This window comes from Oenanthe melanoleuca, chromosome 9 (assembly GCF_029582105.1).
Source record: "Oenanthe melanoleuca isolate GR-GAL-2019-014 chromosome 9, OMel1.0, whole genome shotgun sequence".
In the NCBI taxonomy this organism is placed as follows: domain Eukaryota; kingdom Metazoa; phylum Chordata; class Aves; order Passeriformes; family Muscicapidae; genus Oenanthe; species Oenanthe melanoleuca.
This window is the reverse complement of record NC_079343.1, coordinates 18,867,334-18,891,139: the sequence shown is the minus strand read 5'-3', so window position 1 is coordinate 18,891,139 and position 23,806 is coordinate 18,867,334. Positions and strand designations below refer to the sequence as shown.

The following is a 23,806-nucleotide window of genomic DNA, read 5'->3' as shown; positions in this document are numbered from 1 at the left end:
GAAAAGAAACACCCCTATTTTAATCAGATTCAAATCAAACATTGCACTTAGACTCATTGCCAAGACAGCATTTACCAAATATCTTCCCAAACTCGATTTAAGTAGCTTTGGCTGATTAGTGCAATAAAACCATGAGGTATTTTACCTCCTTAGCACCCTTCCGGCCTTTAACAGAGCAGATGGAGAGGCAGAGCCGAGCAGCACGTGGGAGATCAGGAATGTACATGTCATACAGCAGCCATTCATTCCATCTGCAGGATTCAAAAGGCAGAGTTAAACCAGGTTAAAGGAGACATCATTCACTCAGCCAAAAGGCATTTGTTCTATTCCTAAACTGTGTATTTGCATACAGAGCACACTCTCTTACTGGAAAAGGGTCCCCATGTATGCATTTGACCATATGCACTGCTTCTGGGAATGGAAATTTCCCCAATGGCCTTCTAGCCCCAACAGTTTAAAAAGCCATGATAGGTTCAATTCCTGCAACCTAAAGATAATGGATTTGCATATATGCTACAATGATGTAAGGTTTAGCTTATGAAACAGTTTTCCCTTCAGGGGAAAAAGGCAACTGGGAAAAAGAGCTTTCAAAACCAACTAAACTTGAACTGTTGGAACATAAAAAGATATCTGCAAGATGGGGATAGAACGTGGAAATCCAATGCAATATTCCTAAATATTTTTCTATTTACTATAGCAATAATAGCACAGATTGGTTCTACAGGAATAGTTTGATTTTGTTTTCATGAACTTCTCTAAGCAGAATTTAGCTCTCAGTTGGTAGAACTGTGCTTTTGAAGAGGAACTTCTGATGCAGTTTCTTCCCCTAAGCGGATTGTCATACAGAATTTTCTCAGTTGAAAGAGACAGCAGCTTCCAAGGACAGCATTCATTTTTCAATGTATCTGTAGCTACTGAAAGCAATTTTACAAAGAAATAACTGTGAAAGCCCTACTCTAAGAATAAAGAAATTGGCAGATAAGCTTTAATCACTTTTCATATGTTCATTTCATATAATGCAGATCTGTGTGACCATATCCATGATTTCAAGGCATAACCTTCACCACCTTTCCAAGATTTTCTCTAAAATAGCTTAAACTATCAGCTCAAGAGTTTCAAAAATTATTATTAAAGACATGAAGTCAGAAAATGCAAGCAAAGAATTACTTCTGCACACATACTTTGCATCTAATCTTAGCAGGTGCTGAAATTTCACACCTCTTCATTAGTTAAAGCTACGAGAACAGGTGGCTAAAAGATGTTTCTAATGTTTATATATGCTCATATAAAACTTATTCTTGCACTTGTAAATTCAGGTGATTTATTTTTTCCAGGTAATATTTACGGTTTGTCAAACATCCTGAAAATATATTCTATACTATACTGTTATGTGCAAGACAAAATGCTTGTGTTAGAATTAAATTAATGCTATTTTTACATATATAGGATTATGTAATATATTTTTAAAAAACGTAAGGTAATGTCAAGACTTTACTCCTTCAGTGCTATCATTTATGATGCCCTGAACGTCAAGTTTTCTGCAGTTACTCAGGTATTCATCTTACCTGGGATTAGAACAAGGTACCCTCTGAGTATTCACATTGTCACACAAAGGTTCACCTCCATGGTAGATACCTGTCCTAACATAGATCTGGAAACAACACCCATATTAGTCTTTGAAATGTTACTATAAACAAAATTTTTCACTGCAGTCAACACATACCATGATTACAACACATTATCCTTTCATTTTCAGCAAGTGAAAAACAAAACCAAAACTGAAAACTAAACAGCCCCACCACTCCCCAAATTAATTCATGCTCTGTTGGGTGTAAAGCACAGTTTCTTAGCATATCCTTCTAGAAAAAGTGTTTTGGTCTTTCTCCTCATTAATTGCAAAACTTGAAAAATACAAATAAAACTTGAAACTTGAAAAACAAACTTGAACACTAAAAAACACTGCTGGAATTTATTCTCAATACTTCCTGTGCCAAAGTATTGTGAAAGGAATTCCAAGGAAAGACAGTCAGGGTTGTCTTCAATGGAATTGAACCCTAAATCTGCCTTTTGCCCCCTATCATCCCACACCTTTATTTTCATAAACAGGGACAGCACGTCCTCACCAAAAGAACTCTCAGTTACTGCAATACATTCTTAAACATAACTACTTAGAAGACAGATAACAACATGGAGTTTCTTTTTCTATCTATTACATACTCTGCTGAAGTGCTCTGCAAACTTGAGTCCTGCTCCTACCAGGCAGAATATTTAGCTAATTACCACAAATGACACTTGTTAAACAGCATAGAAAAGCTTCCAGATGCTAAAACATGGGTGTGTTCTCCAACTTAAGTAGTAGAGTGATATCAGTTTCTAACGTGTTAAATAACAACTCTTTTTCAATGTCAAAACAAAACACTCAGGAGGTAAACCATGAGCTGCTGAGAAGCCACATGTGATGCCATACCTTGTCTATGTCTCTAATGTTCACATTTACATAGGTTGCACAGAGGATCCTTATTCTGAGAGCACTGTTGATGGTCCAGAGGGATTTGGTGGTGGCCTCTCCGTTCATGTAGGGCGTGGCGGTGGAGATGCGCCTGGAGTAGGATGGCATGGTGAAGGTGTCCAGGGGCAGCTGCGTGTACAGGCTCTCCTTGGCCATCAGCATCAGGTTGGGCATGCGGCCAAGCATGATGCAGCTCCTTATGTACTGCAAGGGAACAACCAAAATGCTGTGTCTTTTCAAAGCCTACACTCTTGGGGAGATGGAAGAGTGAAAGAGTCTGTCATGTCCTGCATGCACACCCTGTATAGTGATAGCAGGTGCAGCATCCAGCAGCTTGAACATGTTGTTGGGTAGAGTCACACAGCCACACCTCGTGGTTTGGAGATGTGAACATCTACACCAATGGAAGGCTGAACTGGAGAGATGGGAGCTGAAAAAACCAGCAGCTGAGTTTCTTATAGAACTCCTTAGCCTCAGCACAGAGCAGATGCATTTGAGCTGCTCCTGGAAGCACTTGAGATGTTTTGGAACAGCAAGGGCTGCACCAGCCTGCAGTGCAGCACAGGTGACTGATAGTGCCAGTCCCAGGCAGGGAGAACAAGGTAAGCAGCAGACACTCATTCTTGGTTCAGCTGTGCTCATTACCTTATGCTCAGGACTGATCCTGACACACTTCACCTGTCCATTCAGGTCTGAGTGCTGAGAGCATTTAATCTGGCAACACTACCACAAAACACAGTGTGTTAGGACAGGTCCAGCCTGGAGTTAATGAGCAAGCTCTGCTGGGGCACAGCAAAGGCAGGCCAGATGCTTCTGAAGAAACCACGCTAGATCAAATAGGTCTGGTGTTTGATCTTCAGATGACTCTGCAAAATTATTCATGTATGCCTGCACTTGTTTCCCAGCTCCCAGAGTACAGAGATACTTTTCCCATTATTCAGGATCCCTCCTTCTCTCCTCCACTGCTCTGAAGATCAGACTGTCAACCATTTGAGCCAAAGGAATGGGAGCAGTTTATTACAACAATACATTCCTCCAAAAGGAAGCAGCAGCAGCCTGGCAGGAAATCTATGGATAGTGTTGTCTGCTCCAGAGAGGGCTGCTCAGGTGCTCTTCTGTCCCATGTTCTGTCTCTAGTCCCAGTACTAACAAACCCAGGCAGTGAAGGGCAGACAGACACAAGGAAGGCTCAACAATGATTTCTGTAGTGCTGGAAGTCTACATTTTTTATCTTATTAAAATAATGATAAAGTTATAACAGAAAAATAGTTTTCTCTTTTACCACCCCTTTAGGACAGGATTTACAGTAGCAATGGTTGTTTCATTTACAATCTCATCAAATTTCCTGTTTTATTACATCAGCACATTCAAATATAGCTCATCTCTTGCCATCAAAAGTCTAGGATATTTCTGATTTAGCACTAACATTAGAGGAAAACATTCAAATAAGAAAAATTACACAAGTGATACAAATTCTAGTTCAAACTACCTTTTCTCCCCCCTCTCCCTTCTGAAGCACATGGATTATCCAATTTGTACACACATTGTCACTTCCTATGTTTTGGATTAATCTAATGAAAAAGCCAGACATAATACTGATTTTCTCCCCACAAATTCACATTATTTTGGTGTAGTCCAAAAGAAATCCTTTATGTTACTCACCTTATACTGGCTCAGTGGACATTTTTCTAGCAAGTATTCATCACAGCCACAGACTTTTAAAATATATTTGCCCTGGTACTCCAAGACACAAAGTTTCAGTTGTTCAGATGACAGCAACATACTTCGAGTTTTCTTCCTAATTGCTTCAGCAATAACTTGCTCAGGCACACAGTCATGATTGATTTTTAGGGTGTATTTCTGCTTATCATTGTTTGGTGAGACTATTACCCAAATCACCACTATAATTTGCCCTGGAATAAATGTAAAATAATGTCAAGCCTATAATTTTCAATGCAGTTTCCAAACAAAAAGCACCAACCCAAAATAACCCCCAAACCATACAACTCCCATGCCTCCCCAACACAGATATTAGCTTTTAGTATTAAAAGAAGATGTAAACAAGATTCATTGCCTAAACTGAGAGAGGGTTTATAATTTCTGCATGGAACTAGATGCATTAGGGCTATTTTTGACTAGTGGAAATTCAAACTTTTAGTCCTGAGGTTAAAAATATTTTTAACTGACTATTACTAACTGACTGAATACTACTGACTATTTGGCCTTCAAAAAACAGCAGTAACTCTCTCATATTTGAGAACAGCAAGGTAACTCAGTGATTCAGCATCATTTAATTTCAGATATCTGAATGCCATAGAAAACTGCAAAGCCAACAAGCTGTCCCCACCTACTAAAAAAATAACCTCTATTTACTGGGTTATATTTAAAGATTCAGCTAGAATAGCACAATTTTAAATATCCTTCTGAATGCAGAGCCCATCAAGAAAATTATTCTGAAGAACTTAAGGTGCAAGGTATTGCTGGGGAGTACTAAATACAGAACATAAACCAGCAATCTGCCTAAGTCAACAGCTGTACTCTTTGATTTCAAACACTGAAAATATATTATGTTTCTGCTGTAAATATTGCCCTTACCTTTGTCTAGCTTGTTGTATATGTGTTTGGGGAGCTCAGCTGAGGACTCTACATTTGGAGGGTAGACATAGAGTGCTCTGCTGTGTGGGGCATTGGCATCCCGCAGGTCCACGGCTTCTTTACAGACATTGAGAATGTTTCTTCTGAAGTCTTGTACTTCTGGATCCTTGACCATGTCAAACTCACAGACAGGCATGCCAATAGCAAAACCTACAGCATTGGAGCAGCATGAGGATATAATTGTAACTGACAAATAGAGCTAAAAATTTCTTCAATCAGTCACAAAAAAAAGCCAACTTAAAGCAAAACACAGCCTAAAATACATGCCACCTTCTACATGCATACATAATTTTTTTTTTATATCATTCAAGAACTACACAGTTCTAAAGTTAAGTGCACTCAGCAGACACGGAAAAGGTTAGAAAACAGGTGTACATTCCCTGAAGATCCTGGAAGCCTTAAATCACTTCTCTCACAGCCAACATTCCTCCTGGAGGAAAAGGACCAGGACTCAATTTCCTTTGAGGTCAGCACAGAGTTTCCTAAGGGGACCAGAGGAGCTGTGAAATCTGATTTTTTTTCTCAAACCCTGGCAGGATTATTGGTAACTATTAGGACCCTAATAAACTTTGCTTACAACTGAATGACAGCTATTAATTTTTTTTTAAATTACCTACATTATTTAAGAACTGCACAGAGCACTCCAACAGACACTGAACTTAAGCTCTTTGACACAGATTCATATAATAACAGTGCATTTCTTTCAGATCCTCAGTCTCAGATGTAATTCCATTTACTTTAATGAGATTACTTGGATAAATCATCATTTATGCATGAGTGTTCAAATGGAAACTTTCAATTGTTGTGTTGCATGGTTACCTAACCACTGCTCTCCCCAAGTCCTGAACACGTTGAGCTTTACAAAATAGAAGTAATTTACTTATTATGCATTCGTCACAATTAAATCATTTAACAATTAGTAGTACCTCAGAACAAGTATTTCCAGTTGACAAGTCTCTGCCACTGCAGTACACATCTATTAGCAATGAAACAGGAGTGGGTATGTTTGTACTGCCCCAATTTAAAACTTAACCAAGATGCTGGAGCAAATGCCAGATTCCCTGTGCTTCCTCAATGGATCATAAAAAATCATAAGCTCCAGAGATGATTCAAAACATCACAATTTAACTTGTCTTCTCATCTCCAGCCTCAGGTGTTTTTTTCCCTCGTCTCCCCATGCTCTTTTGTCAGAAGGTGGAAGAGGAAAGGTAGAAAAACCACATTTCTGAAATTTGACTTTCTAAGCAAGCTAGAGCAGCATTAAAATCTGTGTCCATTAGTGTGGTTTAAGATTTGTATTTAAATCTAGAATTTACAATTCTGTAAAAACCAAAATAAATTATAACTAACTTCCCAAATAATAGGACAGGCACAGCTCTGTAACAATATGAAATCCTGCTAATAAAAAAAGAGCAAAAAGATACCCTCTAACCCACAGGCAACTACAAATATGCTTTACAAAGCCAAGGTGAACGAAACAGATCAGAAAAAAGAAGTTTAACTCACTGATTATAAATATTGGCTTTACTATGATCAGCATCTTTGGACATTTAATGCAACTACTGGCAGTTATGAAACATGACAGATACAGGTTACAAACACGACCCATTTCAATTTCTTGTATTTTGGAGAGGATAATCAGTTGAGCAGATTATGTTCTAGAAAAAAGATAATCTCACCTATTTCTCTATTAAGAATCTTTTCTTCTCTGTTACCTACTGGTTCAATAACTTTTAGGAAAGGCTGAAACAGTCGCAGGTCACAAAGTCTCCGTGTTTCATCGAAAAACTCTTCTCTCTCCGCTTCTTGTGTAACACTTACAAAAATGTAAGAAGACTCATCTTGAAGGAGCTGATAGAGAGGGTACTTCCTTGCTTCTTTAAAGAGTTCATGTTTAATAGTCAGTAAGGTGGCCTCACGGAGGCATTCTAGAGTCACTATCATTCCATTTGGGAGGAGACACTCCACCAGGATCCTGGGGGGCATCAAGTGGATGCCCCATAGTTCACCGGATGACGGCCGCGGAGGCATCTTCAGCTCGTGGGGTAACTTTGTACTTCAAGCTTTTCAAGCAGTGGTTCGTACGTGTAAACCTGAGAGAAAATCAGAAATTTAAATGTCACGATTTAAAATACAGGCATCACCAGGAATTTCAGATAAAATGGTTCAAACTCCACTTGTAATTGTTGGTGACTATTCATGGCTACATTTTGCATTCATAAAAATGACTTGACAAAACTAAGCCTAAGAACTTGTATTTGAATCTAAATATCTAGTCAAACAAAACATTTACTTTGGAAAAATGCTAATATACATAGTGTTATAAACAGAGGTTTGTATTTTTTATCTGTACTTTTAATTCATGAATATAACTCTTTACTAATGGGGGGAGGGTGGTGAAATATCTAATAGTCAAATTATTGCAGAAATTTTTAACCAAATCTCAAGACAATCTCTCCACAGTTTTAATTTGGAAAGTGAAGCATTTACTATCATTTGGATTATACAAACCAACAGCTCTTTTAAGTTTAGCTAAACCAATCTTCCACATTTAATTTTTTTCCTCATCTCAAACTTCTAATGTATTCAAACAACGCATACATAATAGTTATAAGAATTTACTAAAAGCTCTAAACTTGATTTTAAGAATCCATGTACACACAAGACTTGGCCATGGCTGTTTCAGACCAGTATAAGCTACTTATACCAACAACAAACCCTTTTTTCCATGAATGAGACAGAAGAACTGAGCCCCACTAACACTTTGTAGCTGAGCTTGTTTTATTTAGCGCCAATGCCCAGTTCCAGTTCCCTTTGGCAGCTGCATGAGTGTCTCTGCCAAGCCAAAGGAAAGAAGGGGAACACATGTGACCTTCTATCTGTGCTGCTCAGGCCATCTTAGAGCAAAGGAAATGAGTATGAGAAAGAGAGAAAATGAGAATGGTTCAGAGTATGAGAAAACCAGAATCTGAACAGAGCAGAGATGTTTATAGCCCGGTGGGTGAGGGGAGATGCCAAAAAGAGAGTAGAACTACCCAGCAGGCACACAGTGATACTTCACCAATAAACACTCCTAATCCCTACCTATTTTTAATTTCCTTAGCCAGAGGCAAAATTTGTGTACTTGCAAAAGAAATCCACTTTGTTCAGAATGTTTTCACATGTGAACAAACTGTTCACATCCCGTGACAAGACTGAAGAACACTTCCTGTTACAAAATATTTCATCTTCTTCACTGGAATCCTGATACTTTCACACAATATCCCAGATTTTTCTGTAATGAAACAAAGTTGCTTCCCTGTGCATTCATTGCTTTTGATTTTGGAGAGATTCATCACAGAATCATAGAATGCTAAGGGTTAGAAGGGACCCTAAAGACCATTTCATTCCAACCCTCCTGCCATGTGCAGGGACACTTTCCACTAGCCCAGGGTGCTCCAGTCCAGCCTGGCATCGGACACTTCAGGGATGGGGCAGCCACAGCTTCTCTGGGCACCCTGTGCTAGGACCTCACCTTCCTCACAGTCAAGAATTTCATCCTAACATTCTACCTAGCCTAAATTTACCCTCATTTAGTTTGCACCCTTTACTCCTTGTCCTATCACTACAGTCACAAACCCTCTTAGGACTGCCTCTGTATCTCAGTTTTCTTTAACAACAGAAAGGAAGGGAAACCCACAAGCCAACAGCTTCACATCTCTTCTGTTGAATCTGTTGGATCAACTTCCTGAAAGCTCTCACTGTGGAAAAGCAATGGTTGCAATGCTTGCCCTTTGCTCAGCAAATTTAAAAAAGATGTATTTATATAATAATGTATGCCTGTATATATTAACTATGTACATATAAAATTCATATATAGCGTTTTATATATGTTAGAAAAAGTGATCCTCCCTGTTGCATTAGCATTTCTTTTCTAAACAGTTTTCTTCTAAGTACATCCAGTACCTGCTCTTTCCACACTTCAGCTCTCACAAAGAAACATTAGAATGAAAATGATGTTTTCCCAAACCTACTCCTTCCTAAGCAACTCTGAGTAGCAATAGGGTTGTCTTTTTTAATCCCTCCTTTGTAGTCGTAGTTTGTGCTTTTAAAAATATCCACTAAAGTACTGAAGTGCCACTGCAGAGTTAGAAAAATGCTTTTCCACTACCACCTCATGCATATTTAGAAACACTTTGCAACTGACTTCTTTTTAAGAAAGGGCTTAAAGAAGCTGTTTTATTTCCCTCATCATGGTAATAGCCTCAGTGAGCGGATGCTGAAATGGAAAGCTCCCAGCACACACAGTGTATTTACAGAGACAAACTTGGGAAGCTTACCAATTACAAAACATTACCAGTGAACCCAAATAACCCATTCAGAGTAACTTGGAGGGCTCCAAACCACTAACTATCCTCAGGTCACAGATAAAACAAAATACACAAGTTAAATGGCATCTTTTTGATCATTTACGAGGTTCCCTCTCCATTTCACTGGATCACATGCCTATTTACATTTCTGAACTGCAAACACAGGCAGAAGCTCATCACTATTATGGCACAAACCAGCACAAAGCCCCCAAACAAACAAGAATATGCAGTCATATGAGCTTTCCTGTCCACACACACAATGATAGTACAGATGGACCGCAACCAAATTAAATATTCACAGCACAGACTGAGTTTATAGCAGCAGCCTTTTAATTTCAGTTCCACCACCCTGCTGAGGCTCTTCTGAACCATGAGAGCCCATTTTCACCCTGCCCAAGGCGTGTGTTCTCACTCCTCATCCTGCTGGCACCGGGGCTCCCTGAGCCAACTGGTTACAGGTCAGATGGATGGGAGAGGCAGAGAACAACTCACTTTCCCTTTCTTGTGCTGCCTTCTGTTGCTTTAGCTCCTTCTGAGATCCCCATGGAGCCAGCCTAATGCAGGTCTGCACTGGGGGGCTGCCTGACTGCAGCAGTGCTGGGCAGGAGCAGCTGCAAGGATGGTGCTTCCTTCCACTGCAAGTCTTCCTCCCTCCCTACCAACAACAAAGAATCAGAGGCAGGAGCGGGGGACGCACAGACATCAAAAATGTAAATCCTCTTAGCCAAGCATCTCTTCAAAATAAGCATCAATCTTGGCTTCCTTAAAGAACTGAAACCTTAAATGACATCTCAATACCTTTTCTTTAAAAACTTGCAAATGGTCCAAATGTGACATCCCAAAATCTACAATTTTTAGAGCAACTGCACCAAGACAGCAGCTTTTGTTTCATGCTGGGATACAAGCATTGCTGGAATGGTGCATGCAGTCACTCTGTGTGCACATTCATTTCACTTGCACATGTAAGCACGCCTCCAGGGTTTGGATTTGGAAAGCAAGAATGTAAACAGAAACAGTTTTGAAGTATAGCTGGCAGCTTGTGTTTCTGTGTACACTTTCAAATCTGGAAAGCTGCCTGGAATAAATAGAATCAATTATGTTCTTCGACAGTAAAAGTACTGTAATTTTAAGGGAATTCTAGAGAGATGTTATTTAAATCAAACTAAGGGGACATGTAAACACTTCAAATGAACACTTCATCATACCTGCAATCCCTGACCCCCCTAAAGCACCTTAAACATTTTTCCCTGCCAAAAGCTTTGGGACATCTGGACTAGCACAAAACAATCTCTAGTTCTGAGATTCCATTCAAAAATAATAAACATATATGAGGGAAGACAGCAGGAAGATAAACATCCCTTCCATAATACAGATTCCTACTTGCTTCCAGATACACTTAGCATATGAATGCTGATGTACGTAACCTATTTTCTTATAGGATAGAAATCAGCTATCATCTGATAGAGCTGATATAATTCCTTATTAAGAATATGAGATTCAAAGTCTAGAAAATTTGGTTCCAGTAAACTATGACAGTTTTATTGCCTCACAGATAAACTCACCGGGGGGCAACCTAGGGGAAAAATATTATTGTTCACTTTAGCATAGTTAAGTCTGTCTGTCATCAGCACAAGTACCTACAGCTACTCTTGAGGCTCTGCAAGAAGTTCTTCCCTCTCTGAAGTACCAACCAGCAAGAAATGTAGCAAGCATACCAGGAAGGAAGTGCCCTGTGCTGTAATACTGCACTGAAGTATAAAGTGTGGGACGTTTATGCAGAGAGGTACACACATCCCAGTGACTGAGCATGGAATAATCTGCACTGCTGTACACATCAGGCAGTGTTTCAAAACCCATTCAAAAGGACAGACTGAACACTCGATACAATTTTATCAGCCCACGTTTGAAATTGAATGAGTCATTCAGCAAACTGCTACACTTTAATTGAAGTCCATTAGTTTTTCCAGTCACAAGACAAATCCCATTACACTGTTTTTACAGACAGGATGCAGCAATGTTTTATAATATTTTGTGGCATTTTTGGTATCACAGAGCTGCTCATTAGGATTTGTATCTGGATTTGATTTCTTTTCCAGGTAGAAGTTTACTTTAGACACTCAGCACCGTCTTCTATTCATTTAACAATTAAACAATTTATGATCCTCATTTCCTGTGCACTCACGTGTAGGTTAAATGATTTTCCTGATTCTCTATCATACTGACAGAAATATCAATTACAAGTATGACCCCAAATAAGCCTTTATAAAGTACTGTGTAATCCCCAAAACAGAAGCTGAGAGTTTACGCAAATAAAAGATTTCCTGGAACAAGAACAACACTTTTCAGAATGCAAGGGACATTTCAATCTTTCTAAATGCCAAAATGTTTTATTCTCACCATCAGACAGATCAGGCACTCTAAAACATGAAGAGAACTGGGCAGAGTTGTGTCTAATTTTGCTGCTGTCCAAGCCTGCTGTGTAGTGACAGTGAGACTGCCCCAGACAAGGTATTTTCAGTACTGTCCTTTTGTTCTTCCTGTTTGCCAAGCTGGCACTCTTCCAGAATTCAGGAAGACTAGTACAAAGATGTCTGAAACTGTTCTCCATGAAAACATTATTATACACAGATTTAACTGGTAAAAATACTGCTTTGTTCAGAATAGAAAACAGCAGACTGTTGCAGGCGTGTCTTATTTCATACGTATTGCTTTCGTCCTTATTTCCCAGAAAATGTGCAGATACCCGGAACTCCTTATCTGATCACAAACAGGCCCAAGGGAAGCAAACAGGAGGATTTAATACTGTCAAAAACATCTGAGCATTTAGTTTCCTTCTCAAACAGGCAAGTATTTCCAAACACTACCAATTTTATTTGCAGTTATCCATTTCTTCCGCCTTTTAAAAACAGTGCTGAGTACATTTGCCTTGTTCTAGACAGAGATAAACACCACTAAAATTACTGGCAAAAACTGCAGAATAATAGTACTGCTGAAATACAAGATCGTTCTTCCCTGTGAATGCAAAAGCTCACTAGAAATTAGTGAAAAGAACTTTCACTTTAGTTAGGTATGAGAATATGGGGTGGCTACATTTCAGAGCTGCTCTCTTTAAAGTTATCTTACATCCAGATTTTTTTTCAGAACACAATATTCTCCTAGTGACTCTCAGATACTATGAATAAAATTAATGGTGAGGTCATCCTGAAAAAAGAACTCACTGCAAAGTATTTCCCAAGAGGAACTATGTGTGTTATGTTGCTGCAGGATCAAACAGCTGAAACAAATCCAAAATGATCAGTTTAAAAAGATTTACTATTGCTGGAGTATTTTCTTCCTCTCCAAGTGAACCAAAGACCTTTGTGAGTTCTTATTCTGAAATCCCCTTGCTTGCCCTCCCCCATCCATGCAAGCATAGTGTTTATAGCTTCCCTCACTGTCTGAGCCATGAAAACAGGATCACAAGAAAGAAGCATTTTCAAGTTGCCGGTGACCTCCAGAACTCCCACTATGACTGTGACTTCTCCCTAGGGATCCCATGACATACCAAAGGCAGAATATCTGTCCTGGAACATTTTCTTCCAGCTAAAGACAGAACTTTTTGTTAAACACAGAAAAGCCGGGAATTAAATTTTCATTTTTAGTCCAAAATCATTCAGTAATTCCAACTCTAGCTCTACCTCAAAGGATAGTATTTTGTTATTTATAGAGGACTAGTAGTCATAAAGCACAACAAAGAAGTAGAAAAGCAACATACCATCTATTTACACTTCACATATCTGCTTACTCATTATTTCAGCAATTAGCTTGGCTTGCTGTGTAGCAGGGTAAGAATTACCTTTCCACCTGGCTCTGTGCTGTTCCTCCACAGTAGGCTGTGAGCTCTGAAGGTCAGTGAGCAGCACCCAAATTCTTCCAAACTGTTTATATCAAAAGCTTTAAACTTTGGCAACAAAATCAGAGCAACATGCCATTTGTACCCACAGAAATAAGGTTCTCCTCTAATTACATATTTTCGTTTAATACTCCATTTCACATGGCTGACAAACATTGTTTTATGTGAACTTCAGGAAGAATATGAAGCCAAAGCACACCACAAAACCTCACTCTGCCTTGCTGCAAATATTAATGGTTTCATTGTCAGCTTTCACATGCAGTTCTGCTTTTGGAAATTAGTGCCAGATGATGTAACAAAAGCTTAGTCTAGAATGTAACTAATGAAACCAGGTTTGAAAAGTAGCAAATACTGGTTATATAACTAAAAAAAAAAGAAAAAAAAATTCCATCTTAAATAATGCTGTTTACTTTTCTTTCCATGTTTCTTCCCATCCTCCCACCTTCCTGGGATATTTGGAATGCAGACAGTAAACAGGATCTTTAAAAACAGGAAGTGCTGGCACACAGACAAGGAACCAGAGCAGAGTTAATCCAGGTGTTCTGTGCTCCAGTCTAGTTTGAATCCCCACCCAACATGAGAAGATGTGCAGCAGACCTGGAACTCAGATCCAGGGCCTTTCCCAGTGCTGATTCCCCAGACTGGCCACCTTGGCTTTTAGAAGTAACTGCTGCAGCACGGTGAAGCTCCAGTTGCATTGAGGAAGAGGAAAGGTTTCCTCTCCCAAGCGTCCCTACCCAGAAAGGCAGGGAAAGAACTGCAATAAAACTCCGGAGGTGCTGCAGACCTCACACAGCTACACCTGCCTCTCTAACACAAGCAAAGAGGATTCAATTATTAATTTACATTCATCTTTACTCAGAACAGTCACCCTGTGAGCCCTTTCTTTACTAAGAAGCAGCTGAAAAAGACATCAGACTCAGACTGACTTACAGTATCTTGTTTACTTCTCATGTGACATTTCTTAGGATGCAGTCTGGCAGCAACTTTAAATTGAGATAAAAGTATTTCTGCTGCACCAAGAAAGCAACCAGTGTGCAAAACCAGAAAAAAGGTTTTTGGAGTGGCAGTGGATAGCACCATCCTTGCATCTTCACAGATTTTTAACAGTAAGGCTAGAAGAATGAACTGGAAATGAAAATTTCAGTTCTGTAATCCACATATAAATTAGCTTTCCATTTATGCTATCTTTACAGATTTCTGTAGCCAAATAGTATTTAACAGGAACATGGGTTTAGTCTGCATGGACTCACTAAATTGAGTTAGCAGAAATCATTATCTTTTATTTACTGGCAAACAGAGGATATCTGCAACTTCATTTTTGTTAGAGGATTTGTAAGGAACCACATGCCTCAGCAAAAGCCATGGAAGTAGGTTGTTTTATTTTTCTCTTTGTTTAAACTCCTCAACTGAAAACCTAAAACAATGCTTTCTCCACTGAGCTACTCCTTAGCTCCCTTTTCAAAACCATTTGTTAAGTGAAGGAAGTTTGCAGCAGAGTTAACACAAAGCACAGCCACTCTTAATAAAAAAAATCAATTCTGCAGCTACACTTATGCTATAAACAGCTGAAACTCACACAGCTCTTAGCAGGTTATCCTATACAAAGACACATGGACTAAGACAGCAGCAAACAAATCCAGTTCCGTGCAAACCCTGCCCTGTGGAAGCTGTTGTCTACTTCCACATGAGCTACAATCACAACAGGAAAATACCACAGATTTTCAAGGGTCAGTCAGAAATGAAGTCCTACTCCCTATCACTTGTTTGTGATACAGTCAATGGTGATTAACTAAATATTTATTTAGCAGTAGATGATAACCCTGCTGAAAGGTAAACAGCAACAGTTTTCCATAAAATATTTTCAACAGACCAAGACTGTCCTGCCTAACCCCCACACCAAGTGGGGATAATATTCATCTGCAAAGAATTTGGCACCACTAATCACTCCTATCAGGATTCATCTTCCTAAAAGTCACAGATCACATTGGTGTATTGCACCTAAGCACACAGGAAAACCAGGCCTTTTATGTGAAACAACATTGCAAGACTAAACTCCCGATTTTGTAAACTTATCTGACTGCTTCATGGAAGTTACAAAGAAAACCAAGTTTCTCTGGAACATCAAGGAGTGTTTATGCTTGTTGTAGCTGTTGACCCTGGTTGAACAACAAGCACTTTTCCCTGCATGAACAGGTTGGATACCACAACCGTGATGCTCAAGACATCAATACCTTTGCATTTGTGTTCAACAAGTGCAAACAAACATGATTCACTGTGACTGTGTGTGTCAGCAGGCCCTGCATGCTCCAGCCTGAAGCACAAAACCAGCTCTGGCAAACTGGGACACGGTTCTTCAGCGTCCTTAATCAAATGTTGATCATTCCTGTACATGACTGTTAGAAGCACCTGTTATGATCTGATGTTAAAATTCCCTGCACAAATAAAGCTACAAATGAGAACAAATGCCTGTTCAACAATATCAACGTTATTCTGCCACATTAAGTGTATAAGAGGGGAGAGAGAGAGAGAGAGAGAGTGCAAGCAGGAGAGTCACCAGCATGGATCCTGGGGTGTCCTGTTGGTCCTCCAGCGCCTGGGCTTTCTCACAGAGGTGGTAGAGTCCCACGTGGCTCACTCCCAGGCAGTTTTAAACCATCGCTCACTAGCAGGAGACGCTTGAGTGGCTTTTGGTTCCTCGTTAGCATGAGAGTAAGTGTGGTTTTCTGGATTCTCATTAGCATGAGGCAGAGTGGGAGTGGTTTTCGGTTCCTCATTAGCATGAGAGGTGAGAGTAGGTGTGGTCTCACCAACGCACACGGTCAGGTCTTATTTTGGTGGTCACTGAGGGTCTGCTCTGACAGTAATACAAGGCACACATCCCCCAACACCAAGTGTCCTCTTTGTGACCCCACTCCTTGGCTGGTGCAGTTACACCCTTGTTCTCTAACTCACCACAACGGAGCGTTGCTGTGAAAAGCATCGCCTTTGGTCAGAAAGGAAACTGTTCATTTTTGTGGCTCACGCAGAGGCAGCTCTGGTGTCTCTGCAACAAGTTTCACCACTGAGCAAGTGTTTAAGGCAGATGCTGCAAATGTTATCACCCCTTTCCTTACAGCATCTGCTTTGCAAACCATGTTGTGCAACACAAGCATGGTAAGCATTGGGCTACTGAGACATGAAGCTGTGTGTCCCTTTTTCCTCTGCTTCAAGCTGTAACCCAAATTGTTTCTCTAACAAGGTCAGCGTAACAGCAATTGTGGTTGATGCACCAGAAAGAAATGACTAGTGTTTGTCTAAATAGATAATGTTTGTAGTGAACATGAACTTCCCAAAGAAGTGACATAAGCTCATAGGTATTCAAGCAGTGACTATCAGTCACATCTCTGCAGTAGTTTAAGGATTTACCAGCTTCCCAGTTTAGAAAGTCACTTTCATACCCAGATTAAATGGTTTGAGACTAAGGCACATGCAGCCTACTACTACAATCAGAGCTCTGTAAGAAGGATATATTAAATTGAAATGTCTTTATTTTAAAAAAGCCAAAATGATACTGGTAGTAATCAGTCCTTGCTATTGAAAGAATTTTATACATTTGCATAAACAAAGAAGTATTTTTTAAGCACATGGATGTTCTTTGGAAATATTTCATTACTGTTTTTGTAGGTGTGTATATTCAAAAAGACTGAAATCAGCCTTCAGCCTGGTGAAGTTTAACTGTGGAATAGAACAGAAGACCACAAAAGCTTGAGTGTTCTGGATTTAATTTCCAACCATCAAAAAAAACACCAATTAGGGAAGCATATCTATCTTGCAAAGCATCTTCTCTGTTGTTTAAATAAATAACCTGCCCACATACCAGCACAACAAGAGACTGGAATCTATAATGATGCTTACACTTCTCATATCACCCTGAAGCTGTTTGTGATACTGAACTATCTGCTGATGTACAATGGAAAGCCTGGAAAGGAGGTGATGAAAGAAGACTTGAAGAGCTGGATTACAAAGCACTTTGACAACATATTTAAGAAGAGTTTCCATAGTCAAGAATAGGTTTTGCTATCCTTTTCTTCATGTATAAACTCTGCCATTTTATTGCCCATTGGCCTCTGTTTTCATCTTTATCTCTTGGTGGTACTTTTTGCCATCGCTCCTGAACTGTCAAAACATTCCAAGCTGGATATCTGAGATCAAGGCAGTGCTGCTGAGCAGTGATAACAACATTAGTGCTGCATCCTCCATTTCAGAGTAAGCTGAAGAGGAAGGCAAGTTATTAGAATTTTAGATGTTAAACCATGGCTGAAACACGAGCAAAAGAGTTAATCTCTGCCTTCTCAAATAAAATGTTAAAATCAATTTAAGCCTTTTAACTAGCAACTTCTTATCCAAAACTTCATGTAACTGTATAAGTTTATTACAGCATTACAACTTCATATATTACCGTTTTACACTAAAATACAAATGCAATTTATCACAAATCAATCTTTGCAAAAATCTTGCTAGATTGGCAGTGAACTCACAGGCACATCCTCAACTGTACACCCCAATCAAGACTATTCCAGATGTCTGGTTGTTGCCTAAAAATTAGCTCTTAAACACCAGAGCCTTTCTTGGGACAAACGCTCTTTTATAGTATTAACACCTTAAAATTGAAGATTTCAGAGATGACATCACAAAACTGCAAGAAGAAAAAACACAATATATTTATCACTTCCCTCCCACCAGTGGAGACTGCCTTGATAAACTGGTAAGTAGAACTGGTTGTTCAACATCCACAAAGGCAGAAGAGAAGTTTTCAGCATTGTTAGTATCACTTCCACTTTTATTACTAGTCACAGCATTTCCTGATTATTCTGTAAAGAGCTGGGAATAGAAATTAAAAAAATGAAGACTAAGTAGTTTGTTTTAGAGTCTAAGCAGTTTAATGACATCATCAGCATGTTTTGGAGTATTTGGAATGATAGTTTTGACTTCCCTTTTCCCAGAGGAAGTTAGCTCTATCTAGAAACTTCTTATGTACTGTTAACTTCCATCTTTCAAACTGTGCCTGTAGTCAAGAGTCAAGTAAAGTGTTTTCCAGATTTAATGAAAAGCATCTTAATGGCACAAGCACCGAAGTAGGATCATAACATTCCTTGTCACAGAAAGCAAATTTATTGAGTTTTGTCAGAACTGAAAGGGAAATTTGAGAAATAAACAATTCCTCTCCACTCTGCTTGCCTGGTAAACAAGCCTTTAGCCCTCTGTTCATTCTCCCTCTTTTGCACTTGCAATTTCAAGCATTCCACATCTCTTTGCAGAGATCAATCTCCTCACTTTTCCAGCAATTCATCTGTCAAAGTCCCAAGGTACTGGAAATTTTGTTCACTTAGATTCAAACCACAGAATAGGCATGTATTTCTACTTATGGCTGATTAGTCTCAGGTGAAATGTTGAATCTTGAATATTTCCCTTCCACTTATGTTCAGAGTTTCTTGCTTTTTGAGGATGTTCAAGAATTGCTTTCTTTGTTGATTGCTGATAGCTAAGAGAAGGAATAAGGTTGCAACAAGGAGTAATTTTTTATTCAACAATTTAGTGTCCTCTGCAAGGATCCATGGCTAGAGCTGACAGATAAGGACACTTCCAAGACAACAAATGCAATTTCACCAGAACATTCATATTTTTGGAAGGAGAAGGACCCAACTTAACAGCAAGAGTTAAAAATCAGGAACAGTCTTGGAGCATATTGGGCAAGAGACATTCATCACCATTAGCTGCTAGATTAAGTATTGGCAAAAGACTGACTAACGAGTAAAAAAAAAGAAAAACAGTGAAGTCTTAATGACAGGTAAGTTTTTTTGACATATTGTACAATCTAGGAGGCAACCATCCAGCTTTCTCTCTTTCCTGTTGGAGAGAAAATAACCCAGGGAATGTTTCTCTAAATTTCTTTGCCTTAGAAAAGGGTCAGAATATACAGATTTATCACAATAAATGTGACTCAGCTGTCTCAAAGTTTCAGGGAACTTAGAGTCAGTCAATTCAAAAAGTCTCCTGCAAATATGCTTTGTGGTTCACAACCCTCAAAAGCTACATTTGCAAATGTTTCTTTAATCAGAAGGTTAGGCAAAACTGCCAAGCTTTTTCTGCATAAACATCCACAAAAGTTAGTTAAAGCAAATGTACTAAGGAGTAGACAAAAACCCCAAACAACAAAGCCCACTCTTTGGGATTTATCTAACCCTCTACTGGTGAAAAGCAACAGGGCATGAAACCAGAGATCACTGAGCCTAAAGTTGTTTGATCAATTGTTTGCTCTTAAACTTGACTGAAGCAGCCACTTCTATTGCTGCAAGTCAAGCAGCAGCTTCTCCAGTGTTCCATCATTTGTCCCATATAACTCAATAAAGATAACAGAATTTAGTTTTTACATTTCTGGAGCACAGGTATGTGAGCACAGTTTTTCAAAGACAGATTATCACCATTTCCAGGGAGTTTCTTAGCAGACACAATTGCCCAAGTGCTTTTATCCCCTGCTTTGCTAGCTTTAAGAACACTGGAAATAGAGAACAAGTGATGATGTCTACTGTCCCTCACATTTCTTCTTTGAAATACACAGGAGTCTTAGACTGCCTTGCACAAAATCTGTGCCCAGAATTAACTAGAAAAATACTTCTCTAGAATTCAAGTGTAGTTTCATGCCATATTAAACAACATATGTGCTGCAAAACCATTAAGTATTGCTTAGGCTGAGAAGTAAGATCTAGAATTACATAAACTGTACTCAGTCTGCTGCATTTCCATATGACTACAAGTTAACATACAGGATTTATAAAAACGCCTCTTTTTCCTTTGTAAACCAGTTAATTCCTTGTACCCATTAGATGGCTTGGTTTTGTGCTGGATTTTTTGTTTGTTTGTTTGGGTTTTGTTAAAGTTAATACTATAGCAGTGCTGCAAGAGTGAGAAAAAAACCCAGCAGTTAATTCTCAGAGTATTATTTCTGGTTCATTTAACACTTCAATAACCATTCAAAAATGGATCTGTAGAACAAATTCAGTTGGGAGGAACCTCTGGAGGTTATCTTGACCAACTCTGTAATCAAAACAAATCATATACATTTGTTGTCCAATTAAATATAGAGAGAAACAAATCTATTCTCTCCACTGCTCCCATTTGGATTAGGATACCACAAAGAGACATTTGTAACAAAATTCTTCGCCATGACACATTCAACTTCAAGAGCAAAAGAAAATTCCCATCCAGTTTTAGCGTAAATATTTTTGTGGCCTCTTCTAGTCATAGCTTCAGACAGGCATCATCCCCTTGGAGCAGCTGGATGTCTGGCTTTTTAAAAGAATGAGACAAAACTCCCACAAGCATGGCATGGAATAAAAAAGCTGAAAAAACCCCAAACCTTAGCTCACACTAGAAGTCAAATCTGTCCTCCAGTTAGCCAAAGTCCAAACTCCTATTCTTCCCTCCAAGTGCACCCCTCCAACACCATCACACACAAAAAAATGCAGACATGGCTCACTTTTTCTCAGTGGGGAGGATTTACCAGGTCTCTCATTTTTCAGTAATTACAAAGCAGTAAGTAGTAAGACAAAACTTAGTTTTACAATGGTATTTGAAGACTAAACTAGAAAGATGAGTTTTGCTGTACTATTTTTGTCCAGTTATAAATAACAAAACCAGTTTCTGCATCAGCATTGAAGTTAAAGTATCTTAGCTTCCCCTCACCCAAACACAACACTCCTAAAACGTCCTATTAACTAAAGGACATAACCAAATTAACTATTAACAATCTTTGTAAACTTCATTAATGTACTCAACTAGGCATAGCAAAGCTACATGATACCAGTCTAAAACTGCTATTATTTCTTGTGTGATTTGGAACTAATGTATCATCATCCCAATTTCCTCTCCCCCTAACAGGCAAACAAAACCAATAGCAACAATCTTCCATTTGGAAATGGATATTTGCAAGGCGTTCAGGGTATTCCTGACACCCAGAGAATCTGCACCAGAAATCTCAAAGATTACATAATGAGTTGACATTTTATGTACAAAACATAAGAAAGCAGTTTTTGCAGACTGCATGTCAGCCTTAGGCTTGCTGTCTAGTCATTTATTGATACTTTTAATTCAGAAAGAAATTAAAGTTATGATGATCATCAAGGCTGTTCCAAATTGTAGTACACATGAGCAAGCCATTAAAAAGCACACACATATACTAAAATCTGAGGATCTGTGGATCAGGAAGTCCATTCCTTATGCCACAACACCTTTTAAAGGTGTGTGTGCTTTTCTTCCAATAACTGGAAACCTCCCGTGAGGTTACTTAGCTCATTTTGTGAGACAGCACGAGGGTAAAGCATGAACTCCTTGCTGGTTGCAGAAATTCATATTCTAAAGCTTTGAGCAACTTTTAAGAAAAGAGTTATCCAGGAAAAAGTATCCCCCATTTGCTCACAGAAAGCAGGAATAGCCTTATTATCAGAGAAACAGTTAACTAAGTATTGAACCACTTTATGACTTCCAATAAAAGCACAATTGCTTTGTAAACAAATCAGCTACACCTCCTTTTCCAAAGAATACTCCAGAAAGATGAAAAACAAAAAGAAAAAACAAACAAAAAACCCTCTCAGAGCCACCATTTATGCAGTAAATGCAACAAACAAGCAGAATAAACTTGTCATTGACACAGAATAACAAATTGGAGCTGCCAATTAAAACACTTTGGCATGGATTTGTAGGCTGGGTTTTGCCTGTCCTGAAAAAACACGAAATGCTGTCTCCAGGTTGCTAAGAATGGCACCAACTTAACACCTAGGAAATGCAGGGCACCTCACCACTCAAATTCCAACTGCAGCTCAGGAGCTGCTGCATTTATTGTCCTAATGAAAAAGTGGAATATTTTATGGATCCCATAGGATTTCTGTGGTTTCATAAATTCCTCTGTGAACATTGTGAGCTTGGTTGATGTGTGGTTTCTCTACATTGGCTAAAATATGCTTCTAAATAAGTAACAATTCTGAAAGAAGTTTTCCAACACTATTCTTTGAGAATAAAGTTATTTATTGTGAAGCTTTAAGCTCACATGGGGCTTTATTTTAGAACAGCTTATCCAGTCAGTTCCTCATAGCAGACATACTATTAAATCCCATCACCCTGAGTACTGGAATATTCCTAAGAACTAACAAAGTTTACACACAAGAAGTGGACTTTGATTATTACACTGCATTACAGAATTGCAGCATGGAAGCAACAAGTATGAGTATATCTATGTAAACTAATTGTGAGGTGGAAAAAACTAAAGAATTAGTCAGATCATGATGGGAAAGTTTCTAACTTTATCCAATGTGATAAATTTGAATGCTTGGTATACAGCTCAAAGCAGGGATGTAAAGGTAAAAATAACAGAAAATAACAGATATTTTTCTATTAAGTTCTACAAAATCTAGACTGAATTTATTACTCCTTTATAAGTTTGCTGCAGAACTAAATCAAGAAAAGCATCATACTCCCTACTGTCTACTTTTAAAGCATGTATGCTTGCCTCCTGTTTGTTCTGAATAGGCACTGCTTATAAAGTAACCTTTGCTCAATCAGATCTTTAGTCAAAAAGAAAAATACAGACAAAAATTTATAAAAATTAGAGACATATCCATAACAGCTACAGAAATAATTGGTCTGATACCTTAACAATTTAAGGAATACTGAAAAGAGCCATAAAATCCCCAAAGAGAAACAAACAGGCAGTTTGTGTTAGTTTGGCCAAAGTTTTGCTAATATAGAGTCTACCAGAAAAGACACAAATACTGGCAAGAAACCGCAGTTTCATATTTAACGTGAGTACAAACCGATCTCTGGGCAGTATAAAACAGGCAAGAAGGTTTTACAGGTAGCAGGGACGAGACAGCGCTACTGCCAGCGAGTGCATCTGGAAGCGGGAGCTTCAGCCAGGATCCACACACGCCCATCGGGAGAGCTCCGCTGCCAGCGGCATCACCACCCCATCCCCAGCACGGCCCGAGCACTCACAGCACACAGCTCCACTCCAGGGGTGGAGGCACCCACGCTGAAAACAACAAGCCGCTATTCTTCCCCTGGCGGGTCACGTCCCTGCCAGCACCCCGAGCGCGGGATGCGGCGGGGCAGCTCTCCCGGCCGAGCGCAGCCCCACGGCCCCTCACCGCCCCGGGGCTCCCGGCCCCTCGCGACCCCGGAGCGGCCCCTCACGACCCCCGCCTCACTCACCGCCCGCCGCGGCCTCCCCGGGCCGGCCGCGCCCCGGGCCGCGCCCGCCGCCTGCCGCCGCTGCGGCCGCCCCGCTCGCCTCGGCCGGTGCCTGTGCCCCGGGCGCGGGCGGCAGCGGCGCCGGCAGCCGCTCCCCGACAGCCGCCGCCTCCCGCA

The 23,806-nt window shown here is 39.6% G+C and overlaps 1 protein-coding gene across 4 annotated transcripts in view; it reads right to left on the bottom strand.

Moving 5' to 3' along the window:
• Nucleotides 1–23,763, bottom strand: part of PIK3CA (phosphatidylinositol-4,5-bisphosphate 3-kinase catalytic subunit alpha) — a 41,811-nt gene extending 18,048 nt beyond the window's left edge. Inside the window, exons 1-7 of one of the 4 annotated variants that reach the window (XM_056498660.1) lie at nucleotides 23,651–23,763; nucleotides 6,844–7,257; nucleotides 5,105–5,314; nucleotides 4,172–4,422; nucleotides 2,468–2,713; nucleotides 1,566–1,651; nucleotides 146–251 (exon numbers count right to left, since the gene is read on the bottom strand). In XM_056498660.1, the coding sequence (XP_056354635.1) occupies nucleotides 146–251; nucleotides 1,566–1,651; nucleotides 2,468–2,713; nucleotides 4,172–4,422; nucleotides 5,105–5,314; nucleotides 6,844–7,195 (1,251 nt within the window). In that variant the 5' untranslated portion in view covers nucleotides 7,196–7,257; nucleotides 23,651–23,763. Of the gene's footprint in view, nucleotides 1–145; nucleotides 252–1,565; nucleotides 1,652–2,467; nucleotides 2,714–4,171; nucleotides 4,423–5,104; nucleotides 5,315–6,843; nucleotides 7,258–11,910; nucleotides 12,191–15,962; nucleotides 16,298–23,253; nucleotides 23,472–23,650 lie in introns of those variants that run through there. The other 3 variants (XM_056498662.1, XM_056498659.1, XM_056498661.1) reach the window with 3 other exon arrangements.
• Nucleotides 23,764–23,806: the final 43 nt, after the last annotated feature.